Raw genomic sequence first — 18957 nt, 5'->3', positions numbered from 1 at the left:
AGTTGCTAGCAGTTGCTCATTTTAACTCGCACATAAAGGGATGCCACGGCCTCCCCACTGAACAACAAATGAGCTAAATCCGCAGCTCAAAAAGTCATCAAAAAGTGCTCGCTGGCTCGGCGGGACGGCCGTCCACCCTGAGGAAAGAGAGAGAGAGAGCGCCAGGCCCAGGGCCCACATGAAAAGCCCACACGAGAGACTCCCGCCAGCCCTTGAAGAGCCAGCCCCTGCTGGGAGAAGCCTTGCCTTTCCCGAGGGGCACTCAACCCTCAACCCTTTCAGCCACCCTCCTTCAACCCCCCCACAACCCCTCGACCTCCAACCCCCAAATACCCCCCCCCCCCCTCTTGGCTAACCGCTCCAGTTAGCTCCCTCTGGCCCAGAAGAGAGGGGGTCCCCTGCCTTATGGCTCACCAATTGGGAGTCCATTTGCTCTGCTTGATCAGTGCCCTAGCCATGGGCTATGTCTATCATCAGTGCACAATATTTGTAGCAGAAGTTTTGTATGCCTCTCCTGGGAGAAGGCTATCAAGTCCAGATGGGCTTCTTTTTAAAAAGGCAGACGGACGGCCCGGGCCATCCAGGCAGTCTGCAGACTGAAGGGAACTCAATTACCCCCCCAATTAGCGTCTGTTCGGACCAGAAAAAAAATCACCGGGACAAGCTCCTTTGGCTGTAAATCTTACTAGGCTTTTTTTTCTTTTCTTTTTTTTTTGCTCAACTTGTGGAAAAGTAATTAAGTTACAACAATACAGTTTTTCATTGTAAAAATAAAGGTTAAGTCCAGGAGTTATTTTGCGGGGAATTCCGGTACATATTTAACTTTGGATGCATATTTGGTGCCTGGCACTGATGGCAAACCAAAACAGACAGTAGTCTGATAATCTGAGGCATTATATAATTAAGTCAATTATGTTGAATGAACACTTAATCTACTTTTGCCACAATTACCTCGAGCTGTCACTGTTATTCTGCGCCATAAGCTCTCTTAAAGTGGATATTATTGCCACAACATTATGGTCAGATATCATTTATCCCTGGAGTTGTTGTTGCTTTCTATCAAGAATCTGGAAACCCTGACCAGAGTCGCACATTGCAATTAGACATGAAAGGAAAAGTGCAAAAACATTAATCTAATTGTATTCCCTTCGACAGCTGGTAACAGACTGGCCACCCTGCAGTAGCGTGGACCTGGGGGTGTATCAAATGGTAAAGCCAGTAGTGTGTGTGTGTGTGTGTGTGTGTGTGGAAGGGGGGGGGGTTGTTGCTGGACCAAGCACCCAGCCTGTCCTGGGTTTCCCCCTTCCTTGCCAGACAGGCCTGGCTCAAATCAATATCTGGGTGAAAGCGATGTGGTCGAGGCCCTCTGGTCATTTGTTGAGTGGCATTGCAGTCGATCACAAACATGTCGCTAAGTGTGAGCGGGGGGTCATCATCAACGAGGAGGAAGATGAGGAAGAGCAAGGGCGCTGTTGCTGCTTAACTACATCAGAACCAGATTCACTCAATCGGATCGGAGTCACTAATAGAAATCACAATCGCTAAATCAGAATCAGAATCCGAAAGAGATGTTAGGACCACTGGCTGCAACATGACCGTGCCATCGAGGAAGTTAGCACTTTCACGCGGTCGGGGCATTTCGACACAGGCCGGGGGACGGCATAGTTTGGCTAAGAAGCGTGGAGCCCAAGGCCTCCGCAGACAGGCCCTCTCAGCCTGACCCATCTGCCTCCATCACCACCGCATGTTATTTACTGTCAGAGAGAGAGAGAGAGGGAAAGCTTTCTGCAGGCCTCTCGGAAAAAAAACAAACGGGAGGGGATGTTTCGACTGTCACACTTTATTTCGACAGAGAGAGGCGAAGACAAAGACGCACATTTGGCTGAGTGGTTAGGAGGCCAGGACGTCTAAACAAGGCTGAAGAAATGCTCTTGAGTCACTGCAGAGACATAAGAGAAAGAGAGAGAGAGAGAGAGAGAGAGAGAGAGCGAGAGAGAGAGGGAGAGAGAGAGGGAGGGAGGGAGAGAGAGAGGCGGGATAGAAGTTGCTTAACGAAAACCCTGTGTGACAGATAGCCAAGAAGCATGTTTCAGCCAATGCCGGGATTTTGCGACTCCCATTCGGCGGCCTCAAGGACGCGACTTTCTCTGGTGTTCTCTGTTAAACAAACACGCTAACGAACACCCATGGCCAGAGACAGAGCCAAACCATGAAATGAAGGGGGGAAAAAAATACAAACTCCAGCCTCCCCTAAAACAGCACACTACAGTGTTTTTCACCCTTCGTCTACACCCGCCCCCCTCCAACCTCCACCCCCCATCTGTGTTGATGTCTCTGAAGGCCTAATCCAAAAAGGCCTGTGTCTTAACTGTGGCTCAACACAACCATATGTCAGAGGGGATGTTATGAATTGGTCTGGGCCTGCCGTTAATTGTCTCAACTTTTGAAAGGCCTGGAGAAAGGCCTTGTGCCTGTGTCTTGCCACTGGTTTTTTTTTTTTCTCTGTTTCTCATGCTCACTCACACACACACACACACACACACACACACACACACACACACACACACACACACACACTCATTATCACATATATGCACATGCACACACATATCATACGCACTCACGCACGCACACACACACACACACACACACACACACACACACACACACACACACACACACACACACACACACACACACACACACACACACACACACACACACACACACACACACACACACACACGCACACACACACACACGCACACAAAGGTCTCCTGACCTTGCATCTGGTAGCTGTAGGGCGCCTGTCCTGTCTGCGGCGTGGAGAAGCCAGAGCTGTAGCTCAGGAAGCCGGTCTGGCTGGGCGACTGCGTCTGCGAGAGGCCGCCCTCCGTCTTGATGCCTGCCCACAACGGACCTAAATCAGTTAGTGACACCAAATCCGTATGATGCACAGCTCTGGCGTTCGCTGTTCCCATTGTTTATTAAAGACACTCGAGGAGATCCATTACAAGGAGAATGACAGTGAAAGACAGATAGAGAGATACAGATGGAAGGTGGAACGAACAAAAGAAGGTTTTTTTGCGTGTTTTGAGGTTTTGACTCAGTAAAGGAGTGGGCCGTGACTCAAGCTAAGACAAAAGGAAACCCCGCTGCTGAATCGTGAAGGAACGCTGGGCCTCTGGACACGGCTTTGGTGAGTGACAGTGTGTACGTGAGTGTCTGCATGTACCAATATGTGCTTGTGTGCTTATGTGTGTGCCTATGTGCCTGTGTGTGTGTGTGTGTGTGTGTATGTTTTTGTGTGTGTGTGTGTGTGTGTGTGTGTGCTTTGCATGTATTTGTCCATGACCTTGTGCGTTCGTGTATATCTGTGTGTATGTGTCTATATGAGTCTGTGTGTGTGTGTGTGTGTGTGTATGTATATGTATACATACACACAGACACACACATGTATGTGTGTGTGTGTGTGTGTGTGTGTGTGTGTACATGTCTCAAGTGAGTGTGTGAGCATGAGCCTGTGACTTACAGTAAATGCCAAGACTTCCAAGAATTTCATACGCAGGGTGAGAAAGAGGCTGGCTTTTGGTTAGTTTGACTCAGGCCCAAGTTTTTCAAGCAACCTTCAGTTTATGATTTGCTCGCACTCAAACAAACGCCGCCATTGTGAAAACTCCTTTCTCAAACTGTCCAGCCTGACACAACACGGACTGGCCAGCGCATGCATTCCATGATCTTCGAGTACTCTCAATCCTTAGGACAAATAAAGCCCAATTTCTTTCCCCTACATTCCTGTTCTTGCGATGGCGGCACAGGCGTTTTTGTTTTTCTGTTTTTCTGTTTTCTTTTTTTTTTTTCCCTCAGCGTTTGGAAGTTCGTTTTTTTTTTGTCGTAATCTCTGACATCTGTCTGGCTAGCAGAAAATAAGCAACTTTTTTGTTTTGCAGAGTCACGCGGTCCAGGTAGAAAACAGCGGCTCAGCAGAGTTCTCGCTTTCCACTGAGGGCGGTGGAAACGCTGAGCGCCCTGGAGCTAGCGTTAGCATATCTCGCTGATGATGGGGACAAACACGAGCACAGCTTCCCATGGGACCTACCTTCGTTTACACTCCCTCATGTCTGAGAACACGGAATTACAGACAAAAACCGTTTACCCTTCACGTGCTAGCAGGACCAATGACCGCGCTACGAAAGACTTAGCTATTATCTTCCCCTATTATCTATTAGCGTGTTTTCAGAATAAACACGGCTTTGTTCAAATTCTCCTTTCCCCTCTACTGCTGAATTTGTAAAATACAGCTCCTCTACTGTTTGGTGAAAGCAAATCAAAACCTATTAGGCGCAGAACGACATGAAATAAAACACACACGCATACAACAAATAGAGTAAGGGAGAGAGAGAGAGAGAGAGAGAGAGAGAGAGAGAGAGAGAGGCAGGAGTGAATCTCCTTGTCTTGGAGTGGTTACCATAGGCTGGAATTCCGTACGGCTGCCCTGGTTGTGGGTAGCCTGCATAGGCAGCGGCCTGCTGCATTCCTGTGGTATACTGCGTCTGGCCATAGGCGGCCATATTTTGGGATGAAGGGGTTGGAAGAATGTGTGGATACGGTCTGCTATTGGAGAGAAACAGAATGGAGAGAAAGAGAGAGACAGACAGACAGACAGAGAGAGAGAGAGAGAGAGAGAGAGAGAGAGAGGAACATATTTTTCACAAAACCATAATGTAAAGTTAGCTCACTGACAAATTCTTTGTGATTCTGCTACTTAATCATAAATATTGGGCCAAGCTGTACAAAACAAGATAGCCATCAGGGGAGCTGATATACATTGCGAAAGAATAATAAATGGCAAAGGAAATTTTTGCAAGATAATAATTACAACAGATTTCGGGGTAGGCGAACTGCAGACATCAATGCAAACAAAGATGGTTGAAAAAGCCCGATCTGGCAGAAGGATCTAATTAAGGGCCCAAATGAAGTTGGATGCTGCTTATTTTTTAAAGAAAAATAAAAAGAAGCCTTACTTGGAAGGGTAAATCTGTGGAGAGAACTGGTGAGTTTGTCTTGGGCTGAAGCCACTACTTCCAATAGCTGAGGAGAGTTAAAAAGAAAAGAGGCAAGCACATATTTAAACGTTAAAAAATAAAGTAAATATTATTCTTTGCCAACAGAACTTCTGGATTCCAAGGAAACAGTAATTACATTGCATTACTCTATTTATTTCAGTAACCTTATTTAAGGTTGAAAAATGGAGGCCAATAATGAAGTAAAATAATCAGGTAATACTTTTTCTGCTGACCAGCAAATCTCTGGTAAAGTCTTTGCGTAGTGAACAGACCCTGGTATAAACACTGACAGACATGCCCACCTCTCTCTCACACACACACACACACACACACACAAAGACACACATGGAAACACAGTCACAGATACGGACAGACAGACCGACAGACAGACAGACAGACACACACACACGCACACACATACGCACACACATACACACCCACACGCATATGTGTGTATGTGTGGCTGCAAAAGGAAGTGCGGCTGCAACAGGGGTGATTCATGGCCTTGTTCACCCGGGGCCTCTCGGTGGTGCCCAGGGGGAAAGTGACGTCCCTCCCTGATTACAGGTAACCGCCGCCGTACATAATCACCACCTTCATTAGGAGACCCCTCGACTCCACTCTGGCTCCCCCCCCCCCCCCCCCCCCCACACACACACACCCCATCCCCACCACACCCCCCATACAACCCTGATAGCCAGCTTCTTTTGGAAAAGCTCCTCTCGGACGCCGCACACAGGACTACTGTGCAACCGGAGCTGCGTTCAGCTTGACTAAACTCAGCCCACCTTACTGTTGGCTTTGGATGAGGAAAAATGACCGACTGTCATTTGCGTAAGAGAAGAATTGGGGTATTTCGTGCTTTGGCTAACTGTAGTAAAAAAAAACATGATGCTGTCGAGTCATTGTTAGCAATCAATATTCTAAAATTAGAGTTTATTTTTTATAGGTTACATAGATCACGATCCTATAGAATGCATTCCAACTACTTTTAGTCTGGATTGGGAAATATTGCTCTACACAGGAAATGTCCCGCGCAAGACAGGCATTTTGTTACTGGATGACTTAATTCTGTCAAATTGGGATAAATGTAAGTCCATTGTGGGCCAGCTTGTCGGGGGTTCAAATATCTCTCTTTGGAATGAGTGATACTGTGCACTTCTTGAACTGCTGCATAAGTGGTCATGACAAGTGAAGTAAGGCGTTCGGCGTGGGAGCGTTAACTGTGTGAAACTGTATGCTTCGGGCCCAGAAACACACTATTAATATTGAACACTTTCCTTACACATCACCACCTGCCACAAGACAAACCCTGGGCTTCTGTGCGAACGGCCATTACCTTCTCCCTGATGTATAGAGTGGTGTAAAATTACTAAATTTCATTAATATTGCCACAGACAGAAGTCAAAGGCATGATTTATGTCCGTCTAACATTTAGGTATCAAGTACTTAGTCAAATACTTAGAGAAATAAGACAAATTAGCTGCAACTTTATACACTGCACCGCATACACTATGCATAGGAAGTGAGATATGAAAATGTATATTTATTTCATTACGCGCGTGTGTGTACATTCAACAATGATATTGCTAACAGCGCAGACGTTTTTGGGGAGGGAAAAAAAACACATTAGAGTTTGATTTCACAGGCTCTTGAAAAGCCATTATTTTTCTTTCGTTTCGTCAAATAACCTTAAACTCCAGGCCTGCGCGTATGTGGGCAGCGATATTTCTGATTTGTAAGAGGTCAGGCGGGGTGTTGGAGCGAGGGAGCCGGGAGAGGAGACTCCCTTTGAGACGAGGCTAAAATAACACGGGGGCCGTGGGGGGGAAAGGGGGGGGAGGGTGGGGGGCAGAGGAACGGCGTGTCACTCGACTGGCGAGAGGGACGGCCCTTTGTTGGCATGGGAACGGAGAGAGTGCGCCTGGCGGGGTCGGTGTGGCTCAAGCCACAGGGAAACTTCCTGGGCCTCAAGCTTATCAGCGGCACATCTCTTGGTCCATCTCCCAGCTAATCAGCTCTGCAGCTGTTTGTATGTGTGTGTGTGTGTGTGTGTGTGTGTGTGTGTGTGTGTGTGTGTGTGTGTGTGTGTGTGTGTGAATGTGAAAGAGAGAGACAGAGAGAGGGGGAGAAAGAAACAAATGGGCAGGGCGACACATAGAGAAAATGAGACCATGAGGTAAAGAGAAAGAGGAGACAGAAAGAGAGAGAGAGAGAGAGAGAGAGAGAAAGAGAGAAAGAGAGAGAGGTAGTGTCTCACCCGCCCTTCCTAAAGCCCCCTATCCCATCAGCCCCCTCACCTGATCCTGAGAAGCTGTCTAGAGAGCCGTCTGCTACAGAGGTGGCGATTTCGCTGCTGCTCATTGGCTCTGTTTTAACTGCAAACAAAAGGAAGCCACAGTGTCACACCAACACACACACTTAAACAGACATTAACACACACTAAGACACACAAACACACACACACACACACATACACACACATACACACACCAGAACGGCACCTGGCCTTTCCATATAACAAACAACAACCCAATCTCTTTTTAGGAGATAACCCCTGCACCATGTAAACGAACAACATTCAACCCACTATTCATTCTTTAAAAGTATTTCAATATGGCAAAAAAAACATGAATGATAATTTTTCATACTCATACACAGTAATTATAAATTGTGCATTTCTTTAGAAAAGTAAATACACATGACATTTTCTTTTCGCTAACTCCAATACATTCTAACAGTAGTAATATATTCATGATTCAGGCAGCTAATGAGTTAACAGAGAGCTCAGTTATCTAAATCAATGGACCCAGGAGAACAGGCAACAATTAAATGTTAATCTGCCTGGCAAACAAGGAGGGGAAACTTCCTTTCAAATCTAAAGCGCATCCGCTGTTGACTTAACAAGGAAATAGGCAATAAAGGATGCTGTTAGGATGGCAATCAGCAGACTTTTTTAAGTCGCTTAAATACATTGTGAGCCAATTATTGCCAAGTAAAGTAGTGTTTATCCTAAATATTTCTATTACATAATATTATTTCTTTTTTTTTTTTTGCATAGTTATCAAGGGTATTATTATTTGATTGCTTACCACAGAGATATATGTAGCGTCAGGGAAAAATAGGCAAAAATGGTCAGAATCATTTGAAAATATTGACTGAAATAAATATCACAGTAATGCAAAGGGAGTAAGAAAACGGTTACAGGCTCCAGTGAACGCTGCTTGACCCCAGCCCTCGGTGTCACATAGGCTCGGGCAGAGACAATTTCACAGCTATCTCACAGGCCCCGGATCTTTGAAATCAATCCATCCTACCTCCGGAGGGGGATTTCTTGTTCTCCCTTTTTTCTCTGTTCCCCTCTCGCTTTTTTTTTGCGCATGAAAACAAATTTGCTTATGTGGGTCGAGAGTCATGCCGGCTGAAAAAATTCCTCATAGTTGGAGGAAGCCATTCACTTGTCATGTCGAACACGCCTCTGCTATGCTCACCACACCGGGATACACATGTTGTTGCGAAGCCAACGCAACATCACACAGACACACACACACACACACGCACGCACACACACACACACACACACACACACACACACACACACACACACACACACACACACACACACACACACACACACACACACACACACACACACACGCTCACACACACACACACACACACACACACACACACACACACACACACACACACACACACACACACACACACACACACACACTCCCCTTGCATGTCTAATAAAACTGTGACACATTGCATGCACAAACTAGAGCACTCCAGTCTCGCATACCACACAGCGCCAGTGTCTTCAGGTAACAGGGAAGAACATCAAAAAGGGAATGCAAACAAAAATGATAATAATAAAACAAAACAATGCACATAGTATGCGTGCCCACACTATTACTGCGCCAATCATTTCCCAGGTAGCGGCTGCCTCTGTCCCAGACCTGGTTCGGATCTGGCCTGGTTCTGGCGTTGATTTGGTTCTGATCCGGTACAGGTCTGGCCCAGAGTCAGCAGCTCTCTGGGCTATATTGGATTCACAGTAAGCCAAGTCTCAAACCATGCTTCCAACATGACACGACGAATAAGGCCAATATTATTCTAATGAAAGGCACAATAGTTGAGGTGTTGCTTTCGCTTTTGTGAAAAAAAAAATTATATGAAATTCTCTTCATAATGTAACATAAAAGTTGGGGTATCACAATTGGGATGATAACCGTAAAAAGACTGAGTTCTATTGTTTTTGTCAGCCATACACCAAGTATTGCCCTTTCATTGTCTCACCAGAACTGCACAAACCTGCAGCGGACTGCGAACTAGAACTTAGCAACCAGTCTGCTGTGGTAAGCATAGTGATGTTATCTCCTACGGGGGGGAACAAAGAAACAGAATGGCATAGGACACATGACAATCCGCACCACCAGGGAACTGAATGCTGTTTCACCAGAGAATAAAAAAAAAGGGAAAAGAAAAAGATGGAATCGCACCACAATCAAGATTACACAGTCTTGAGCACACACTTTTGGAAAGATCTAAACAACCGATGTCAGGGGGGGTTTGTAGGGGTGAGCGCAATATCACTGCAAGCCCAGGGAGAGACATGGCTCTCATATTGCAGATAGCTTTCTGCCTGGGTAGTAACTAGCGTAATAACTAACACCGCGGCCGGTAGCCCGCAGACAACAATGCAATCTACTTTACATTATGGGGGTCCCACTGCAATTACTTCACAGCTCTGAATCCAGATTACCATCATTACAAATAGAGGCTCCACAACGGCAATGAGTGAGTCTCAATGCTATAACCTCACATTGGGGAAGGGTCTTTAATATCAATAATTTAACAGTACCCACTTGTGTGAGCTGATTAATTTCTCATTCATTAGCGAATCGACTACTAAACTGCCATAGTTATTCTGTACTGTTTACACTAAACATGGAAAAAAACCAGCTCAATAAAACCGGTGTCTTTGTTCTTAATGACGCACTGGTTGCATATGTTTTACTCTGATTCTCACAAGTTAACAGACATATAAACGCTACAAAGAAGATGTGGGGCGGTTACAAAACGTTTCCACTCTACAGTCAAGTCCCTTTCTACTTTAGGTGGTGAGAAATAGCACCCACTAGGACACATACACTTCAAGTAACAGAGACAGAAAAAGGAAACAGAGAGAGAGATAAAGAGAGAGAAAGAGAAATAGACAGAGAGAGAGAAATCACAAAAAGAGTGAGCGAGTCAGTGAATGAGCGTCTAGCGCCCACATACCTTCAGTGCCATTTGGTGGCATGGAATTGTTATTGATATGTGAGTTGTCGAGATTAGGACCATTGGGGGATTCACTGCTTCCACTTACTCGGCTGTGCGGACTGGCTAGATCCTGCATTTCCATAGACCTGGCAGGGAGACACAGACACACACACACACACAGGTCCACAGCACAGGTCAGAAAGCAGTCATTTCCATAAAAGTGAAACACACACACACACAGACATACACACACAGCCACATACACTCTAAAGGAGAGGAAAACAAACAAGTAGACTGTTTCATCATTTTTTTTCCACGTTGATTTTTTGATGAGATGTTGTTTTTTTCCCTTCAATTTTTTAGACATATGGGTTTATGGTATACAGGGTTCAAAGGGCTTCCAAAGTTAATATCTAACTCTCAAAAGTGAATTAATACTCCTAACAATCAAATTGACTAGTAAAACCATTTTATGATATGTCTACAGATTCCTTTATAAATCTAACTAAAAAAGTGAGATGTAGCAAAATATTAGCGCAAACTATCTCACCCCAATTATTCTAGCATCCTTTAAATAAATTAAATACGTAACAGTCCCATAATTTCCATTGCTCTCTTTCACAGACAAAAAAAAGATACATTTCCGGGCGAATACACAGGACATCACACATACTGCAATAACCATCTCAGTGATTCGACAACAGAAAAAGAGTGTGTGGTTAACAAAAAAGAAGAAAGAGCAGTTCTTCAAGAGTATTCCTGAGAGTCCACGGCTCACTAGCCGGCAATGGGGAGTTGACGAGGCGTTTGTTTGCGCTGGCAGACAGCTTAATTGTTTCTCTGTTTATTCGGAGGAGCCCGCCACTCAAAACATTATTCTATCTCCTCATTTGGCCGCTCCGAGGAGTTTATCATCCGTGGCAAATGGACGGCTGTGCAGGCCAATGTGCGCAGAGAGGAACGGCCACAAATTCAAACACACATTAGTCTTTGTTACTGGTCTCCAAACATTATTGCGCATGATCAAATTAAGGCACAGCTTTCTGTGCATTATGTTAGCCTCCTCAATTAGATTTGGGAGCTGGAAATGTCTTTGTTATCCACAATAAACGTTAGTCTTTGTAATGGATCAGAGATAATAAGTCATTGAGTGTGTATGAACAAAACAAATGGTTGACAACACATTTCCAAATTGTTTACAGCAACAAAGTAAAAAAAATTTCCAGGCAGTTTAAATTTCAGGCAAACTTTAAAAGTAACAAAAAAAATTGACACCTGTCTTAAATCAGACATGGCATGGCATATATGCTTTACACTTAATTAGCCTACTATTTTGTGGTGATAAAATAAACATAACGTATAATAAACTCTGACTTTTAGTTTTAAGTAAACTAAGTTCAAGTCTTATTAAAAGTTATTCCACAACTTCCTGTTACAATGACTTTTAATTCTGAATAATAACGCAAACAAACACAGGCACAACTGACACTCATGTGCAACCAAATCTACACAACAAAGTAAACCTGAGCACAAATTTACACTTAACACCAGCAAAACACCAGTCCCTCCCTTACCTCTATACTTCTTCAACAACTCCCTCAATCGTTCTCTCCCTCTCTTTATCTCTCCTCATCCCTCTCTCCTCTCTTTTTCTCTTTTAGCAGCAAAATCAAACCGAGACACATTTTCTTCCCCCCCCCCACCCTCTCCTGAGCACTCTACTAACTGCAGTTGATAAGTCTTCAAAAAACCACAGCACTTGGCTAAACGGCTCCTAGTTCTCAATGATGCTCCTGGCATCTCCCCAACTCTGCTCTTACCTGGAGCCCGATGCATGTGAATCATCTGAGTCAGATTGCAGCGGTTTTTTTTTTTTTTTTCGTTCTTGTTTTTTTTTTCTCTCTCTCTCTCTCTCCACCTGCCGGGGCCCAGAAACAATGTCACTCCTTGTTATTTTAGCTCCGTGTCACTGTCCACATCCAGCCGTGGCACAATAGACGTTGTCTGAGAAAACATTATTGTTTTTCTCCCTCGCTCGGGCAGAATGGGAAGAGAGAGGAGGACCGGGGAACAGAGAGGCACATTGTCTGTGCGCCGGGTTCAGCCCCTCTACTGTTGTTTCCTCCTCCAGGTCTTCCCTCCTCCCCGAGCCAGGGGAGAGCAGCCAAATGACGGAAAGGTGATTCATCATTGGTCTACGACAGCTGCAAACTGGATTAGCCCTCCCCCAATCAACATGCAAAGCGGCTTAGCCAAGGTAAGCAGGAAGGGGTGGGGTGGGGGGGTAGAGGTGGAGTGTGTGTGTGTGTATGTGTGTTGTGGAGGGGGGGGGGGGGGGTCTGAGGGTGTGAGGGAGTGTGTGTTTGGAGGGCGTGGGGGTGGTTTAGGTGATGGGGGTGGTGTTTTTTGGGACTAAGGCTGCCCCCTCTGTCTTTAGGTAGCCCACAGAAGATGGGCCTTGTTGAACAGAAGCAAGTTGAGCGTGACACCCGTAGCATCTTCAGCGGATCTTTCATCTGCAATTGACACTATCTGAGAGTTATCTCCACTCCCCTCTCCCCACACACTGACAGGTCATAATGACCGGGAGAGGTGCTTCCCACACCACCCCCTTACACAGCCTGAGGCACTATGTGTGTGTGTGTGTGTGTGTGTGTGTGTGTGTGTGTGTGTGTGTTAGGGGGGGGGGGGGGGGGGGGGGGTACTTTTAGGGACCAGAGCGGTGAAGAGGGAGAGAGCAACCTTTCTCTATTTCTTCTTTCTTTTGAAAAAAAAGAGAGAAGCACTTTAGAGGCCCTGTGGCGGTGGTGAATCTCTCACAATGAGGATGACTGGAAACAAGAACACGGATACCATATGGAGGCACATATGTTTCTTATGACGCTACAAATGCCGCTATTACTCTTCCCGCCTTGACAGTTACATTTCGCTGTCCACCTCTCCACCAGCCATTTCTGTTTTACGCACTCAGGCAAAAAATCGTATACCTGTAGGGCCATAATACTATATCAGGGGGCCAGGATACGGGCCCACCGTCTACACCAGGGTGAGGAAAGAGGTCACGGGTGCCGTGTCGTCCCAAACGCACAAAAATGCAAAAAGTCTGAAAAATGCCTACATGAATTTTTAATGGCTGCCTGTTTACATGAGCCGGGAGTAACCTGAGATGCGTGGTCTTAGTGCCTTTTTTTTCTGGAGCTCTTTCTCTTTGCACCAAGCAAGAGCCTCCATGAATAGTGGTCAAGCCACAGGGTTCAGCCATTCTCTCCCCCTCTCTCTCTCTTTCTCTCTCTCTCTCTCACACTCTTTCTCTCACTCTTTCTCTGTCCTTTTCTTTTGGCATACCATTTATCTATTATCTCTGAAAAACAATTACTTTACAGTGCTCATCCAACAGAAATATCAACGTTTTTTTAAGTAGTAAACCAGCTCTAGCAGGGGGTGGAAATTGCTAAAGTCCTGAGAGGAAGCGAGGGAAAGGAGTGAAAAAGAGCTAGAAACATATTTGGTCCATAAAATAAAACAGGCACACAGAAAGAGAAAGAAGGGGAGGGAGAAGGAGAGAGACACAGAGAGAGAGACTTGCTGAAGCTGTGTGATTTGCTATGTTCAGCATTTGAGGGCTCGTAACCATGCTGGTCTTTCCCAGCTACCAGCAGATGATACCAGCCAGGTGAGGGGGGAGGGGGGGGGGAGAGGGGGGGGAGACAGGCTGCGGGGTCAGAAGCAAAAACAAGCCCGTCTCTTGCGTCGCTAAATATTTATTGTTTTAAAAAAAAAGAGACTGGGTTCAGCATCTTTGATGTCCCTTCTCGTTCAACCTGAACGGGATGTCCTTTGATGCTCGCAGAACAAAGCCACGCTGGAGCATCAGGGGTGTCATCAAAAAAAAAGAAAGAGGGAAAAAAAGGAAAAAAGGGCGAAACACGCTTCACTCATGAACGTCAGCACCGTTTTTTTTTTTTTGTTTCGCTTTACTTCTTCTCAGAGCAGCGTTGCCGTGGGCAAACACGGCTGGGCTTTTAACACTGATCATCACTGCTCCATGCAGGCAGGGGAAGCAGCACAGGAGCCTCTCAATATGGCTATTGTGAGCAACAAGAGGGTAGACAAATACACTGAGCATACTTTGTCTCAATACTTCCTGATGTATTTCCCAAACAGTGCAAATACGTTATCCGTGCGGACATATTCTTTCGCTCGACGTGAGAATTTTACGTGAAAAATAAATCAGACAAAGACATGTGCATGGTGAGAAACTCAAGAAGCATCCGAAATGGGAGAAATTTCTAAAACCCTTTTGCAAAAAAGCTTGCCGCACATCCCTACCCCCCCCCGTCTCCTCCCTACTGCTCTCTATTTACAAGATTTTAATTTTACAGGGCATAGAGACTATATTCCTTTGAATTTTATAGATTATGCAAACCATGTGTTGAGAGTTACCAATTTTTTTTTTTTTTTTTTTTTTTTAAAGCAACGCTTTAATCAAAATAACTCTAAAACAACTAATCCCCACTTAAGCTGGTCAGCTGAATCCACATGGTGGCCCAGGAAAAATAAATCCACTCGCAAAGAATGTAGATGCGGACAACAATTGGAGACAGATGTGACTGGAATTAGACACAGTTTAGAGAAGGCTACACTTCACTTGTCTCGCCTGTGCGTGGATGAAGAAATGAGCACCACCGACAAACGCCACGCTGATTACGACCATCCCTGCTCTTTTTTTCTCTCCTCCTTTCTTCTTTTAACTAAACGGGCTCCTGAGAATATAGAGGCTATGCTGATACTGTTAGGCATCAGAATGAGAGAAAAAAAACATTACCTCTACGATTTGTAAAAGGTACATAATTGATCATTTCCACGCAAAATAAATAAATAAATAAATAAATAAAAGGTGTGGCACTATTTGCAAAATTAAGTCACTGGAACTTCATTCAAATTTTTAATGATCGCCAATAAAAACCTAATTCTCAAAATGAAATGTTTTGTTTTTCCAGATAAAGTTCACAATGACAAAAAAAGAGGAACTAGACTGACATAATGGCATATTGTGATTTTTTTTTTTAATATATATCAGAAAAATAAATATTAATGCTAGACACACTACCGCATGCGGGTGTTTAGTCCTTCAGATTCATTAATCCACAGAAGCTAAGCAGAGGAGAACTTTCAGACTTATCTCTAATTAAAAGTCTAATTCTTAACAGATGTGTGGTTTGTTGATGTGCAATTTGTCTCTCCCATTTTGTTAAATCTGACATGGTGCTCCAGCAATTCACTGAATAGCTACATTAAATCTGTTAATACTGTGCTCTTCAACCCTCCAAATTATTTCCAGAAGGCCAGTTCACTTTGAGGGCCCATCAAACGAGATTTAAGGTATACAATTTTATCACTCCTTGCCTACCGCACTGCTCTCAACAGCAAGGGAAAACAAAAACAAAACCAATTCTGCATTAGAAATACGCTGTCATTACTCTCTAATGTGAGTGTCATGATTGACTGAGGGGTTAAATCAAATAACATGCTCCTAAACACAAATTGCATGTTGCCTCATTTGCTGTCAGATTCATTCTGAGATTAAAAAGTGAGTTTTCTGTCAGTCAGCGCAAAAACAGTATTTTAGCATAAATTTGTCCACGTATTAGTGAATAACCTCATGGGAATCTAACATGAAAGTAATCCGTATCTGATCTTATTACAACTTTGCATCGTTGGTATTAAAGTGGAAATATGTTATTATAATGTTTTTATATTTTAGAAAATACTCAAACCTGTCTGATATATTTTGTAGGCCAGTGTGCCGCGTAGCCTTCATTCAGATCTATCTACAACTTCCTTTACTAGCCTGTTTATGCAAACAAGTGACTGATTACATATAAACAGACACCAGAGCACTGCTGATAGAAAGGGGGACAGAAATCAATTGCGACGTTCAGCCCCCATTTCCTCCACTTTTGGCTACATTTGCCAGAGACGATTGGGCCGGCGTGTTAGCAAAATAACACCCTCCCGTATTTAGTAAACAGCTCGGCTTGCTAATCGCTCTGAACGGCCTTTCGGGCTTCCCGTTTCCTCTGTCTTTTCTCCCGGCTCGTAAACAGCTGTAGCCCGAGCGGCATCAATTAGCCCGCGCCGTCTTTCACCGCACACCATTTGCAGCTCTGAAAGGAGCCCGGGCCCGCACACATACGGAACGCATTGGGCCTTCCGCAAACAACGGCCGGCAAGCACCAACTGCGGCGGCAGCAGCAGCACTACAGACAGGCAAAAGGGCAGAGCAGAAGAGCTGCTCGCATTGGCAAGCTCGATCAGGGAGGACTGAATTCACCCAGAGGAGCACATTATTAAAACAAATAAAGTGAGTAAACAAGCCCAAATCAGCCACAGCACTATCAGTTAATTAGATAAACATGCTTCATTGTGCAGAAAAAGAATAGGGCCAGCTGATTGCAGGCATTGCTGTGTTTGTGTACACAGACAGAGCTGGTAAGCAAACACTACGCATGTGGTAGTGGCCTGCGCATTGCTTATTGTTGTCAGAGCTGTCCAAGCATATCTATCTGTACATTTATAAAAGACTTCTCTTGGACAAATGAACTAGGAAATTATTTTTTAAAAACATAGTTATGACTCCCAGCTGAACGTAAATACAATTTACTGACTCACAGTAGTTACACAACAAAGATAGCTGCTCCACACTGACATAAACAATGTTTAATTGTGTGTGCTGTGTTAGTCTCCCGTGTAAAATAAAACCCAGACATTTACACCTCTTTCTTTCCCCTCCGAGTTGCCGTACGCCGTGTCTTACAAGTTGAGTGAGCTGCTTTTTGCGTCTCCACTCGGCATTCTTGGCTGCACCAGATGTCATTGGATGTCAACTGTTTTAACTGAGTTGGTTTTGTTTGTTCTGCCAGCCAAAAAGAGTCTCCCGTGGAGACCTTCCCTGCTCGGACTGTCTGAACGGAAAATGTAAACTTCTTCGGGCATAGGGACATCCTACACTAGAAAATGTTTGGTGATTTACAATTGTATCTCTTATTTCAGCAGCTCCTACACCTGTTTTTATGTATCAGAAAAGAGGCTTGCCATCCATCACAGGAAAGAAGACTAAAAAAAAAAGTATATGGCAAAGGGGTAAAGGTGGCGACCAGGTGTTTGAGTTATCAAGGGAAAATGCATCCGTTTGGGTTCTGTGTTTTCACCATAAACATAGGCTGGAAAATAAATACAGAAGCTAAGTAAAAAAGCATAACTCAGAATTTGTAGAGTTATATGAAAGGACTGTTCTTCTCTATATGCGCATCATCTACAGTATATAGCCTACATGTTAAGTATTTCATTTATATCTTAATAGCATTACTGCATCAATAATTTAGCCAAGGCTTGCTGGCAACAACTTTATTTTACTTTGTGGAATGCTATTGCTGTTATTCTGTCATATATTTACGCCCCTATTGAATTGCCATCAAAATGTCAATTATTATCGTCAATGTCTGTATTGTATTGAGTCCACAATTAAATGGATACACAAGGCCTCTGATGCAACTGCACCTAAAAAGCATACGACTAATTTTCTGTAATTCAATCAGTGACAAATATCAAGTTACTTCAGTAGTTTTTCGCTTCAAAAACAACAGAACATGTTTAACGTGATAATAGGCTATTTTGCCGCACACGTTGAATACGCCTGTGTTCTGTCACTTCTAACCGATGCCGCTGGTGATGGGCTGAGAGAATATTAGCGTCCCTCACGTCCAACAAATGGAGAGAGGGCGAGTCATGTTTGTAATAAAATACTAACACACTCCGCCAGTGTCTGAATTCATTCATTTCCGCGAATAACACACGCACACAAGCTCATCTAGATCTGCACCGGAGCCAAACGTTTCAAAGAAAACAGAGAGTGAAAAGGTCCAGCCAGAACTGTGGCACCAGGAAGTTTTCAGAAATGTAAAGGAGTGACATGCAGGCTGGCACTGAAATAAAGGAAACCGTACTCACTACAATTAAGATGAATCCTTGGGCTTTCTTTTATCCACTCTTTCCTTGCTATCTTCTCTGCAAAAAAAAGTGTGTCTGTCCGGTTCAAAGTGGCAAAAAAGAGTTCTCAAAAGCCAAAAAAAAAGGGGGTCTCAGTTTTTTGTCGGCGTCAACTCGCAAATTACAAATACTAAACAACTTTTTTTCTTTTTCATGGTAAGTGTGAAAACCCGTGGAGCCCTGCGCGGTATCTCAGGAGACTGCCTCCAAGAGAGAGAACGAGAGTTGTCCGATTACTGCTGCAGGCAGTGACTAGAGAGTGTCTGAGGAAGAAGGAAAAAAAACTCAAGAGAGAGAGAGAGAGAGAAAGAGAGCGAGAGCGAGAGAGGGAGGGAGGGAGAGAGTGGGAGGGAAGGAGGGAGGGAGGGAGGGAGCGAGAGGCAGGCTGCTATTTGAAAAAGCAGAAAGTTGCTCTGTGCACTCGTACAGGAAGGCTTTGGTGCGGAGGAGGTCCAGAGAGGTTTTCTTAGCACCAGCCCTCCATATGTCACTCACTCAGCCTGGGCTCCAAGCAGCAGAGCCTTCTCCAGATTGTGATCAGTGATCTTAAGACAATGAAAAGGCAGATCCC

General features: G+C 44.5%; 1 protein-coding gene across 13 annotated transcripts in view; it reads right to left on the bottom strand.

The window, feature by feature from the left end:
- Window positions 1–18957, bottom strand: part of eya1 (EYA transcriptional coactivator and phosphatase 1) — a 70465-nt gene that overhangs the window by 33328 nt on the left and 18180 nt on the right. The window contains exons 1-7 of one of the 13 annotated variants that reach the window (XM_062521325.1): window positions 18348–18619; window positions 10356–10483; window positions 9387–9452; window positions 7367–7444; window positions 5025–5091; window positions 4469–4611; window positions 2783–2920 (exon numbers count right to left, since the gene is read on the bottom strand). In XM_062521325.1, the coding sequence (XP_062377309.1) occupies window positions 2783–2920; window positions 4469–4611; window positions 5025–5091; window positions 7367–7444; window positions 9387–9452; window positions 10356–10479 (616 nt within the window). In that variant the 5' untranslated portion in view covers window positions 10480–10483; window positions 18348–18619. Of the gene's footprint in view, window positions 1–2782; window positions 2921–4468; window positions 4615–5024; window positions 5092–7366; window positions 7445–9386; window positions 9453–10355; window positions 10484–12157; window positions 12468–18347; window positions 18620–18957 lie in introns of those variants that run through there. The other 12 variants (XM_062521322.1, XM_062521326.1, XM_062521323.1 and 9 more) reach the window with 12 other exon arrangements.

This window comes from Sardina pilchardus, chromosome 19 (genome assembly GCF_963854185.1).
Source record: "Sardina pilchardus chromosome 19, fSarPil1.1, whole genome shotgun sequence".
In the NCBI taxonomy this organism is placed as follows: Eukaryota; Metazoa; Chordata; class Actinopteri; order Clupeiformes; family Clupeidae; genus Sardina; species Sardina pilchardus.
Note: the sequence above shows the minus strand (reverse complement) of the source record. Positions and strands in the feature narration are given on the sequence as shown.